The sequence below is a fragment of the Phoxinus phoxinus genome, assembly GCF_949152265.1.
Source record: "Phoxinus phoxinus genome assembly, chromosome: 9".
Classification (NCBI taxonomy): Eukaryota; Metazoa; Chordata; class Actinopteri; order Cypriniformes; family Leuciscidae; genus Phoxinus; species Phoxinus phoxinus.
The window spans coordinates 5,059,085-5,071,787 of NC_136884.1; the positions used below are offsets into that span (position 1 = coordinate 5,059,085).

The window sequence follows — 12,703 nt, forward strand, 5'->3', positions numbered from 1 at the left end:
GAACATAAATAAGCTTTGTGTGGCCTGCGTGAGGACTGCTAACTTTGGTCCGTTTCAGTTCAGTCACATAGAACGTGAGCACACGAGGAACGGTGTGTAAGCAGGAGTTGAACTTTGGAGGTAGGGGAGTGAAATATCTGGGCAAATATATCTCCTCTACCCAAGTCCACTTAAAGGGATAGTTCACCCAAAAATCAACTTTCATCATTTACTCATAAGCTTTGGTTAATCTTCCAAAGCACAAATTAAGGTATTTTTAATGAAACCTGAGAGGTTTCTGTCGCTCCATTGAAAGTCTAGGCAACCAATACTTAGAAGATCCAAAAAGGTCATAAAGGAGCTGTAAAATTAATCCATATGTATCGAGCGGTTTTATCCACACCCTGTGAAGAAATATAGGGAATTTGGGCTTTTATTCACACACATACATAGAACGCATTACACGCTAGAACAAACCTCATTGGTTCTTGTGCATCTCACACAAAATAAAAGCCTAAATTAAATCTGTTCATTATATAAAGCTATTGTATCATTTCAAAAGACTTGGATTGAACCCCTCGATTCGAATGGATTTGTTTTACAATGCATGTATGAACTTTTTAGATCTATGGTTTGGTTACCTGGACTTTCAATGGAGCAACAGAAATAGTCATTAAAAAATAATTTGGAAGTAATAATTTGTGTTTCAAAGATTAACCAAAGTTTTATGGGTTGTTTTGTATTATTAATTGTGGGTGCATTATCAATGAACTTGAAAGTTTTTTTTTTTTGGAGCAATTAAATTCTCTAACTGGAGACCAAATGTGTGTCCTGGACTAGGACATACTGGAAATGGATTGAATTGACAAATAAACTGCAAATAAATTGGTATTTTATGATTCGAAGGTGCTGGAATGCCTTACCCAGGTCGTTCTGTCCCAATTTAACCTGTTTTTTTTAAGGCATCGATGTGGATTGCTCCACAGTCCAGCTGTCTTTGGAGCCCTGGAGATAGCATCAAACTCCTATAACCTTCTCCGAATGAGTCCTCCATGAATCGGAAAACACAAGCAGCCAGTCAGGCTTTGAAACGGAGCTGCCAAAATCTTGCTTCCCCTGTACCTGAATCCCTGAACTTTTCCCTTTCCTTTCTCCTCTGTCCATCTAACTTGGCTCAATTGAGAAATTCATTTTTAAACCCTTAATGGTTTGTTCAACCTTCTGTGGATCCTGGCGCCCTGCCGTTTCCTTCCTATTCTTTCTATTTTCTCGAGATTTCGCATGGCTGGCTGAGCATCGTCCCAGTGTGCGTTGCAGTCTCAGGAACGTATCGTGGCCTAGAGTTTCTTCACCGCCGGGCGGACCTCCGCTCAATTCCCCGGAGGTTAATTAGAGCCAGGGGCTGAGGCGGGAGCCAACGCTGCTGCTAAGCCTGGCCGGCCTCCTCATTCGGGCCCGGAGAGAAGAGGAAATGGGGACAGTACAAGTGCCACCCTCCCGAGCCAGTCTCCACGCTCATTACCGACGTCCCAGCCACATCAAGTCTCGCTACATGCACTCAGGATATCACCATTAGGAGTTCCTCCCCACCCTGGCACCTGTTATATAAGAATGAACTCATATTCCGGGTTACATATTTCAGGAGTTATGAGCTACATGATTGGGGGAGAAAAATGGATGGCAGCTTGCCTCGCTTGCAATTGGCAGACATGTTTTTAAATGCTTAATTTGTGGTCCTGCATTAAACCATGCAAAATCTAATTAGCTTCACACACACACGCACATGTTTTTCCTTACACACACACACAGTCTCTCCTCTGCTATTTAATTAACATCCCTGCATTGCTTCACCACACCCTCTGTTGTGCCAATCATACGCAAGCGTTCGTCTTTTGCTCTGTGTTCAATTTCCTCCAATAGCTGTTCATCTCATTGTTCGCATTGTGCAGAGCACATGTTGGACCGAGCACAGTGCCTGTACAAATTTCTGTCAGTATGTTGGTCTTAAATGTATGGGGACGGGGAGCGACTGCTCTTTGTTACGTTGACATAAAAGCGAGCCTCTGGCCAAAAAAGAGGCCGTTCTCTCTCGCACAAACCATGTGCGTCCGTTGAGCTCACTTTAAAGGTCTGTGTGAATGTGCACTTACTTTGAGAGCATGGGAAAACTACAAGTTGTTTGCTCCATTCATGCAGCTAATGAAATTTGGAAATATGAATCCAAACATGTTTTTTTTATGAGGCCATATTGGGCACTTCTCTGTTGTACCAAGTCTGAAAGATTGCTGACAATTACACAGGTCAGTGTGAATGTCTTCTGCTAGAGTGCTACTATTCTTCCCTCTTTTTTTATGAATAATGACCACAAATTAACATGGAATTCTGTAATTTTTTTACTCACTTATGTCATTACAATCCCATATGCAATTTTGGTAACATTTTACAATTTGTTTAGATTATTAATGCATGAAGTATTATGAATAAACAAGGAACAGTTTCTTAAAGTTTACAGCATTTATTAATTTTGGTTAATATTAACTAATATAAACTATATTTTTTTCAACCCATTCATTCATGCATTAATTTGTGCATTTATGCTTGCTTTCTCATCTCCCAACAGGCGTACAACAGGTTGTACATGCATGATGTTTTCAATCAATTCACTTTAATTTAATTTAATGCATGTAAATAAAGACAAAGGAAAACAACAGTCCCCGAAATAATTGGTATACTTAGGGTTAGATGGGGGTATTTATTGTACTAATACATTTTTTACATTTCAAGTTATATGGAAATACATGAAATGAAAAATAATATATTTATTAATTAACATTATATTATTAAATGCTGTAAAATATAGCCTAGTTGTTCCTTGTTTGTTGATACCCCAATTCATTACTTTTAACGAATTTACCTTATTGTTTAATTCTTAGCGTGCAATAAGTCTTTTAAAGCCATATTATAGCTTTATGTGACAAACAGACTTGAATTTAAGTCGTTACCTCTGCCATTGAAGTTGCATGTACCCCTGAAATGACATCATAACACCAAACGGCATTTGACGAGGTTCTTGCGTGTCTCGTGATGTCATCATAATTGTGGCATATTTGGTTTGAGAGCTGCAGCTGAGAAGATTGAATAATGGCACGGAACAACATGAGTAAATGATTTTTCATTCCTGGGTAAATTATTCCTTCAAGTTTTCCCCCTATTTTCTCACTCCATCTTCCTGTCAGTGATGATATTTCAGGAGTGTTGGCTGCTGTATCAGAGGACCTGGGTGTCAAAACAGGGTTTTCTCAATCTATTCAGTGTGCTTGTTTAGCAGATGAGCCTGTCTTATTTTAGCTGATGCTTTAATGAGCATTATTGTCCTGCCAACTGCTTTGAGTCGTGTGCTAGTAAGGGCAAATATGGTCGCCGAGAGAAAAAGGGGGGCGTTTTCTTCCTACACAGGGCCCTCGGTGTGCAGTGACACCAGTCACTCTGTCCCTGCTTAGGATTTACGGCCGGGATGTACGAAACCGACCAGCCGCTCATGCGGGGCCAGTGAAAACGTTTGCCCAAGACCACATGAAAACATGCGACCAGTCTCCAGACATGATTCAGCAGCGAAATGACATACTTCATAACCTTCCCTGGAGGCAGTGGACCAAAGAAAGCCTCAATCTCTCTGCTCGTGTTGACCGGGGATGATGGGATGTCTCGAAACCGCCCTTCCTCTTTCACCACAAGCTTCCCCCTTTCCCCTACGGCCCGACCCAATCCCGAACGGATCTCTTTTCCGCTCCGAACCTGTTCTCGCTCAAACGTTTCGCTGTTGTCTTGCTGGATCCATGGTTACCATCCTCTTTCTCTTTCTCAAGCCCCTCTTCCTCTGCTTCCCATTTTCAATTTGCGTGGTTTGTTTCAAACTATTGTTCTGTTTTGCTCTGCTCTGTCTCTGTTTGCTCCTGACTTTTTCTATTATTCCTCTTTTTCTCTATTTCTTCTCCATCACTCACTGCCTGTGCGAAGCGCTCTCATGACCTAATGCATGACTCCGGCCGCGCTGGCTTAAAGTGGCTCAAGGTATGGCTCGATTAATGTTTTCTTTCTTTTACAAGGAATGATTTGAGTTTTGCGCTTTTCATCAGTTTCGCTGCATCTCAGTGACCTTTTTTTCTCATTTAGATGGGGGTGTTCGACAAATGTGGCTTTTGGTCCTGATCCAACCCAAACTTTTCCAAATAGGAAGCTTAACCACTGACAGAGTGCAATTTATTGACTGTTCCCTGAAGATGAGCTCTATCAGATCATTATTTTATGTGGAAGGCCTCTCTTATGCTTTCCCCCTGCTTTCTTTCCATTATATTGGGAAGTCATGCTCATTTGCGTCTGTCTATCAGGATAAGTTATGTTTTGATTTAACTTTTATGTAGTGCGTCCAACACAATTCTGTTTCTGCAGTGGGAAGTTGAGTTTCCCCATTGCATGTAACTTTAAATACTTGTTATATAAACATGCGGTCAATAGTTATACTGGTAGTTAAGGCGTAATTCACCCAAAAATCTATATTTTGTCATAATTTACTTATGTTGTTTTAAATACATTTGACTGACTGACTTCTGTGGAACACAAAAATCGTTTAGCAGAGAATGAACAAGCTGCTCTTTTCTAAACTATAAAAGGGACTGTGGATGGGACTGTCAAACTCCAGAAAAACATAATATAAGTGGTCTCATATGCTCTATTTCAAGTCTTCTGATGTCATATGATACCAAAAATCTATTTTACCATGAGTAATGGTTTTTGGGTGAATTGTTTATCAAAAAAGGCATAAATATGCAGTTTAGACATGTTAGCTCACTCTTTTCCTGAACCAGTCAAGACACTCTGTCAAAATCTCAGGTAGCCAGTTCGATTCACAGTCAGTTCTCACTCCGTACTGCAGGGGGCAGCGTGACGGCAGAGCAATGGCAGACCGTGAGGTCTCCAAGCTATCCAGGCCAAAAACAGACATGGAAATTAGTCAAAGAATAAATAGCTCTTACAGCTGCCGCTGCTCTTTCTCTAGTTTGTATTCGAGCCATCGTCAGAAACAGCCTGGATTTTTATGATAAAACTTTAGAGGGAAATAAAACTCCCTCCTCTGCTAATATTCCCGACCAGCTGAGATCCAGACACAAAGCTCAGCACCCAAAACACAGCAAGATCCAAAGACCAGCTTGTTGAGATTGGCTTTATGCTCACCGTTGCTCGTTTGGCAGCCGGAGAGAGGAGAGAGAGTAGGAAGAGACGGATGAGGAGAAGGGGAGAGAGAGCAGGAGAAAAACAGCACGCTGCTGCATTAAGCACTTTTTATTAGTGTTATGTTTCTGCTCCGAGCATCTGGGTTAGTCTGGATATCTCTCACAGGAGGTGATTAGAAGCTTCTGAGCTCGGCACGGGCTGAAGAGAAGGCCCTGATCTGACGCCCACCGTGATCTCATCACCTCAAGTGCACATCAATAACAAACCAATATGAAGTCTTACACTTACAAAAGTAGCACTGTGGTATTGCCATGTTTTTAGAACATGGACTATCGTGATACGGTACCTGTTTTTTGGACACTTATGCCTTTGTATGCCTAAGTACAAATACCATGGGATGTAATATAATCAGCCAGTACCACACGCTAAAGTACCATGGTTTTACCATCTTATACCTCTTAGTTTTTTGTATGGGTCAGCACTTGGTGAGGATGGGTAAAAATGAACAGAATTTTGTTCCACTGACCAGCATCTTGCATTGTCTGCATCTGTATTCAGTAAATGCTGTCAGATGTGATCATGTCAGGCTATATGTCACTGTCATTATTCTAACATAAATTAGGGCCTGTTTAAGCAGAACTCGTTTTTGTGCTTAAAATTAAGAGCATGCAACGTTGTAGTTCCAGTACGTTGTCAGTTACCAAAATTACACCAAAACAAAGTACCAATAAATATGTAAGTGGTAGCCTATATTTGTCAGCCGGGAAGGATTTGCATGCAGGTATGCTCATTCTATTCATCAGGATTAGTGTACATATGTTTTATTAACAGTTCATAGTAGTATTGTGTATTTACCATGGTAACTGTAGTTTCCGTAACAAACCCAAAATGCCACCAATTCTTTATTTTTGATGACTGCAGTGGCTCATACCAACTGCTATATAATAGCCTTGCCTTATAATACCGTCTATTCATCAGTGTCAGGAATTGTTTTACAATTTATGTGTATTTTAAGTAAAGTGGGACGTTACTATTTCCGAAAAAAAAAAAAAAAAAAAATCTTGGTTCAAATTCCTGAAAATGTGATTTACAGCTTAATGACCATGGGAAAATATGGGTCCCATGGCCAAACCAGTGATATATGCTGTATACATTACCATGGTACAGTCACAGTACTTTTTAAGTTTAGGATCTGCATCCGTCACTTCATTTCCATACAGATTTCATTGGCTATTTTCTGCAGACATTTTGAACATAATATTCCCCAATTTTCTCCCTTGTACGTGGTTGAATTGCCCCTCAACTCATTTTTCAGCGATAAGAGCACCTCTTTTTCTTTTTTTTTTCTTTTTTCAGACATTTTTTTGCTGATATTTATTTTTGTTGCATTGCATTTACCTATTTCTGTGTTTCTTTCTCTCTTGTTCTGCTCTCTTGTAGCGCGAAGAGGCAAGTATACTGCTTCATTCTTTGCTTATGTCCACATGCATTCCCTCATCTGATGAGGCATCTGTTCCAGCCCCTCTGACCCTGCTTCAGTTTTTATTTTTCCCCTCTTTTCCTGTTCTTTTTATCACTCTTCTCCTTGATCACTGACAGATCCTCTTCCTTCCCCCAAGGCCTGTTTCTGACACCGGTTTTAAGCAGCCAGCCTTAAATTAAACAAAAGAGGAGAAAATCACTGTTATCAATTCCATAGACGGTACGTCACAACTGATGTGAGCAATTACTCCAAGTCGTAAAAACACTTGCAGAGGCTGAAGCCGGACTGTGAAGATTGGTTAAAGGACGTGCATCTTGAACGCTTTGATCTGTACTCCTCTTGCCTTACTGGTTCAGGTTCCCAGTGTGAGAAAGGAAGTGGTGTTATCATCACCCAGTGAAGTGCTCAATTTTTCACACCCGAGGTGTCATAATTCACTGCAGCGTTTTTTTACGACTTGACTAACATCTGAGGTTAGTTTGTACTCCCCTGAGAAAACAAGCGCTGCATGCCACCTTGTTCTTACACACACACACACACACACACACACACACGCACGGACACCATCCATTCCTCCATCACTAGACAGTTTTTGCTAAAGCAGTGTTTGCATTGGTTTTAATATTTGTGCTCTGCTTTAATATTTCATGTCCTAATTCTGGGGACATGAAAGGAAATTCAGATTCCACTAAATGGTTCTGGTTCCATAATTCCATTAATTAATTTAATTTAGTACTTTTGAAAAAGCACCTTAATTGGTCTAAAACATTTACTTATCCAATCTCCGCTCCATGAACCCCCAGGGCTGCAAGGGTTAACGACGAGTAAAACAGATTTAAAATTAAATAAATAATTGCATTGTTTAGAGATGTACTATGCAAATAAAATGAGATTGAATTTAAAATGTTTCCCTTGTATTGTAAAATTGGTTAGATTTTTTTTTTTAACACACACACACACACACACACACACACACACACACACACACACACACACACACACACACACACACACACACACACACACTTTTAACTTAACTATTTTACAGATATTAAATACATCATATTAAATGCATATTAAATATGCTATAATTTATGACTTCAGTACATGTTGTCTTTATAATGCTTTTTTCTTTTTCACACACAGCATGAATGTGTCTGTCTGCTAGAAAATAAGTCTTTATATTTTTTGGAGGGGCTACTTTGCAAGGGGATCATATTTAAGGGGGTCCTTGGCATTAAACATTTGGAAAACCAATAAAAAATTAAGCAATATTATTTTTTTAACTTTATTTGTTATTTTTTATTTTATTTTTTATTATTATTATATATATTTTTTAAATAGATTCAATAGCAGCACAGCAGTTCAGAAAACACTGTTTTATGGTGTTCCATCAACATCCATGGAAGGAGGAGGTCACAGGACTGGACATAAAAATGGGATCCGGTTCTGAATAAGAACCAGTTCTTGATTCCGCACTACAGTATATAGTTCTAGGAATCATAATGTCTATGATACTTTATGTAGGCTTTACAAATGTGTGTGTGTGCGATTTTTGGCTTTCCCCTCAGTCTGCCAAGCCTTTAGTCAGACCTTTAAAATCTGTTAATTATGTCCTAATGAATGACTTAACTCAATGGCTTTGCGAAATTTGCTCCAGGCGGTGCTTACTAAATACTTTTACAGTAAAACTGACCAAGCACACTGTAAATTCATTCGAATCCATTCGTTCCAGATGATGTTTGGTCACCGAGGATGGAGTCAGTTCGGATATCTCCCCTCAGGGCACGGTGACACCATATCACCTCTCGCACATCCTGGACTGATTAGTTAACCGCTCCGCTGCCGCTGTGTGTGTACGTGTGGTTGCACAACAGCGGGAGATTTCTTCGAGATTTTTGTGTTCTGTTGAATAAAAATTGTGCAGAGTTCTCACGGTGCCGTCTTTGCCCCCCTCACCTCTCATTGGCTGCTCTGTTTTAACAGACAGACCTGTTGCCCCGCCCTCACCACAGGGTTACCACTGGCAGTGAAACTGATGCTGCCAGTGTTTAAATATTTCTCTCTGCTCATACTAGGGGGCCTGAGGCAGGCAGTCTCGATTCCCTCTCACGTTGTTTCTCGAGAGAGAGAGAGAATTTTGCTAGGTTTTTTTTTTTTTTTTGTATCTGTGAAAAATATTACTTTCTTTTATGTCCACTCAAACTCTCGCCAGTTTTATTCTTCTAAGATGTGACCTGTGCTCTGCGTTTGAGGCAAAAGGAACGCTTGCCTGGTCGGTCTCCACATGAATAATGATTTCCTCTTCTTTATTTTTTAATTTGACATGCATTACATTTTAACATAAGCCATTCCGGTGAGCCCTCACTTACGTGATCCTGTCAGGTGGAATTTGCCGGTGGATTTCACGTGCCCAGGGGATGCACCATCATCCTTGGGTTTTAGTCACAACCCATTTGTTACTGTTCAGTATCAACCCTGTGTGAGTTTGGTGTGGTATGAGACGACGAACGAGAGCATAGGAGTGCGGGACTGGAAAGCAGACGGCAGTAAATTTGGCCGAGCGGGTTTTGGTAGCTTGTTCACTAGGCTTGGCTCGGGTGTAGTACATTAGGCAGATGACTTATGATGACAGCTGGATTGAGCGCTCTCACAGACCCTGCAGTACCTCCAGCCACCAGAGGGCAGCACTGCTGAGAGCACATGCTCACACATACACTTCTATTGTGTTTTTTCCCCAAAGGGGATTATATTTTCACAGCTGAAATCCTGCTTTTGTGGTGTTTCTGCTTGTTGCCCTCAATACTCTGCTGGAAAACAAATCCAATGCTCACAAAACATAGGATAGAATGCATTCATGGCTTTGGGCAGTGTTGGGTGGCAGTGCTATTAAAAGGTTTTAATAATCAATGTATTGAAGGAATAGTTAAGCAAAAAAATGAAAATATTGTTAATTTACTCACCCTCATGTCATTCCAAACCTGCATGATTTACTTTCTTTTGTGGAAAATTATGAATTTTTGATGTTTGATAAAAACATTTTAAATAATGATGAACTGATTGAGGACAGAGACTGTCAAAAAGGATGCAAAGGCTCCATAACATTATGATAAAAGTGACCCAAGTGGACGTGTGTGCTATATTCAAGTCTTAAGAATGTATATGCCCTGAATTGAAGTAATTCCACAGCCATATCACCCTCTAGCCCAAGACTGGTTGCCCACTGAAGCTAAGCAGGGTTGAGCCTGGTCAGTACCTGGATGGGAGACTCTTGGGAAAACCTAGTTGCTTCTGGAAGAGGTGTTAGTGAGGCCAGCAGGGGGCGCTCACCCTGTGGTCTGTGTGGGTCCTAATGCCCCAGTATAATGACGGTGACACTATAATGTAAAAAGCACCGTCCTTCGGATAAGACGTTAAAACCAAGGTCCTGTCTCACTGTGGTCATTAAAAATCCCATGACACTTCTTGTAAAAGAGTAGGGGTGTAACCCTGGTGTCCTGGCCAGATTCCCTCCATTGGCATTTGTCAATCATGACCTTCTAATAATCCCCATCCACTGAATTGGCTCTATCACTCGCTCTCCTCTCAGTCTCCACCTATAGCTGGTGTGTGGTGAGCGCACTGGCGCCGTTGAACTGTGGCTGCCGTTGTTGCATCATCCAAGTGGATGGTTGAGGAGAGACCCCCTGATATATAAATGCCTCATTCATTAATTTATGCATTAATAATTATTCACAGAAAATCTGTGGCACTACTGACCTCTTCATGACTGAAGTAGTGATGTCCAATTTGTGAATGAATCACTCTTTTGAGTCATTCACGTAACTGGTCTGAATGATTTGTTCATGAATCAGGCTGATCTGGTTCTTGAGTCCTTCTCTTAACCCTGTTGACAAAACTGATTTAAATTATTATTTCATGAATCAGACTCATCCGGTTCAAAAGTTGAATTGTGATGACTTTATAGGACTTGGATTATAGTGCATGAGTCATATCAACTACTCAAAAAGAGGAACTATTTTTGGATTTGATTCTACGCAGAAGTATCTGTAGTATGGATGGAACAAAAGGTGATGAAACACAGAGCAGGGAAGGATGGATAAACATAGAGAACAGACGAAGGAGACTGCACAGATCGCCGCCCAAGGCCTACGCAGTTTCCTGCGAGAACAGAGATCTCAGAGAGTCCCGGGGTGAACCGCAAGCGGTCGAGGAGGCTGTGAGAACCGCTTTGAGCCAAGTCGCTAAACCTTGCCTTCCATGGAATACATAAACCTGCCACGCCGTTTGATTTATCCTCCTCATTCACTCGCTCCTGTTACTCCGAGTTATAAACATCGTGTGGAAATGGAGGGAGAGGAGGAAAGAAAAATCACAGTCAGAAACCGAGAACATCCACCTTTTCAAAACCGAAACGGAGTGAAATAACTCTAGGGATGTGATGTATGACAAACTTCACCATGACGTTATGTGGTTAATTTATCTGGAGTAACTTACACACTCACACACTGGAATTCCGGTCTTGTGTTCATCATTTTTCATCATAATCTATTATATGAACTGTTTTTTCATTGTTTTGCCCATGGTTTTAATCTCTTTTTGGACACTCATTTTGTCCATCAATTTTTCTGAGCACAAATCCATTTGTGTCCCCGTGTGCTTCTCTCTTGGCCTGCTGTGTGATCACTCAACATATTTGTTTGCGTTCTGTCTTTATCTGATGTTTCTGTGGGATTATGTTTTTGTCCTTCTGTTTGTTTGTTGTTGTGTTATTGTTCATAACACAAACCTGTTTATTTGTTTGCATGGACAGATGGAGGAGCTGTTGGCTGCCATGGAAAAGGTGAAGCAAGAGTTGGAGTCCATGAAGGCCAAGCTGTCGTCCACCCAGCAGTCGTTGGCGGAGAAGGAGGCTCACCTGACCACGCTGAGGGCAGAGCGCAGAAAGCACCTGGAGGAGGTGCTGGAAATGAAGTAAGACCTTTACTCCTGTCCTTCACTCCTTATGGCCCGATACTGTGATTTGTTCACTGTCTTCTTAAAGAAGGACATTTCAATGTTGCTTGTTTTAAAGGGATATATATTTTGAAAAATGTGATTTTTTTTTTTTCTTTGCTCTTTTGAAAAGATTATGTAGATTTATTGTCATTACCAGCTGTGTCCTATTACAACCTGCCGTGGACATTGTTACTCTGTTTACTTGCAAAGAGGTTAGCCAATCATTACAGAGGGCATTCACATGTACTGTAGATATCTTAAAAGTACAGAACAAATGTATCTTGTTTAAATCTAATAAATTAGGTTCAACAAGATCACTGTTCTAGATCAGGGGTTTTCAAACTGGACCCCTAAATATGATGAGAGTTTTCATATATAATATTATATCATATCATAGCATGTCCTCCAAATATGATGAGAGTTATCATATATCATATCTTATCTATCTTATGTATTTTATTTTATTTTTCAGAATGAAATAATGCATATTCTATTCCACAATAATATGCATTGAATGCTTCATACTATTTTTTTTTATAGATAATACGTGAAACTGTATGCATTATTTCATTGTATGCAGGTTACATTATTCATTTTTTTTGCAATGCTGTTTCTTTTCTTTTGATTATTTGACACCGTTTTCTCTTAACTTTTCCTTGGATCCCCTGTTGGTCCCCTGATCCCAGTTTGAAAATCCTTGTTCCAGGTATATAGGCATGATTTGTTTCCTAATGCACTAGTCCATGGAGAGACCGTGTGCTCTTGGGAGGCTGAATAGCTTTTTGAGTGCTTCTTTATTTCAAGCTTTTCCTCGTCATCCACCGAGCTTCTACAGACTCATCTCTCCAATAGAACACTTCAGCAGAATCCAAGGACCCTCTCACTCTCCCTCTGTTCTCCCGCAGCATTCGCAGAACTCTCTCTTGTCTTTTCTCACTATCTCTAACAGGATTTTTTGCTGCTCTTTTGCTTATCAGTGCCTGTGGCACTTTAGCGTTTTGAGCACTTCCT

The 12,703-nt window shown here is 40.5% G+C and overlaps 1 protein-coding gene across 6 annotated transcripts in view; it reads left to right on the forward strand.

Moving 5' to 3' along the window:
- The window catches only part of erc1b (ELKS/RAB6-interacting/CAST family member 1b), a 184,026-nt gene that overhangs the window by 84,575 nt on the left and 86,748 nt on the right, over nucleotides 1-12,703 (forward strand). For 4 of the 6 annotated variants that reach the window (XM_079624519.1, XM_079624520.1, XM_079624521.1 and 1 more), the window contains one exon: nucleotides 11,508-11,668. In XM_079624519.1, coding sequence (XP_079480645.1) covers nucleotides 11,508-11,668 — 161 coding nt within the window. Of the gene's footprint in view, nucleotides 1-3,996; nucleotides 4,051-4,152; nucleotides 6,250-11,507; nucleotides 11,669-12,703 lie in introns of those variants that run through there. The other 2 variants (XM_079624523.1, XM_079624524.1) reach the window with 1 other exon arrangement.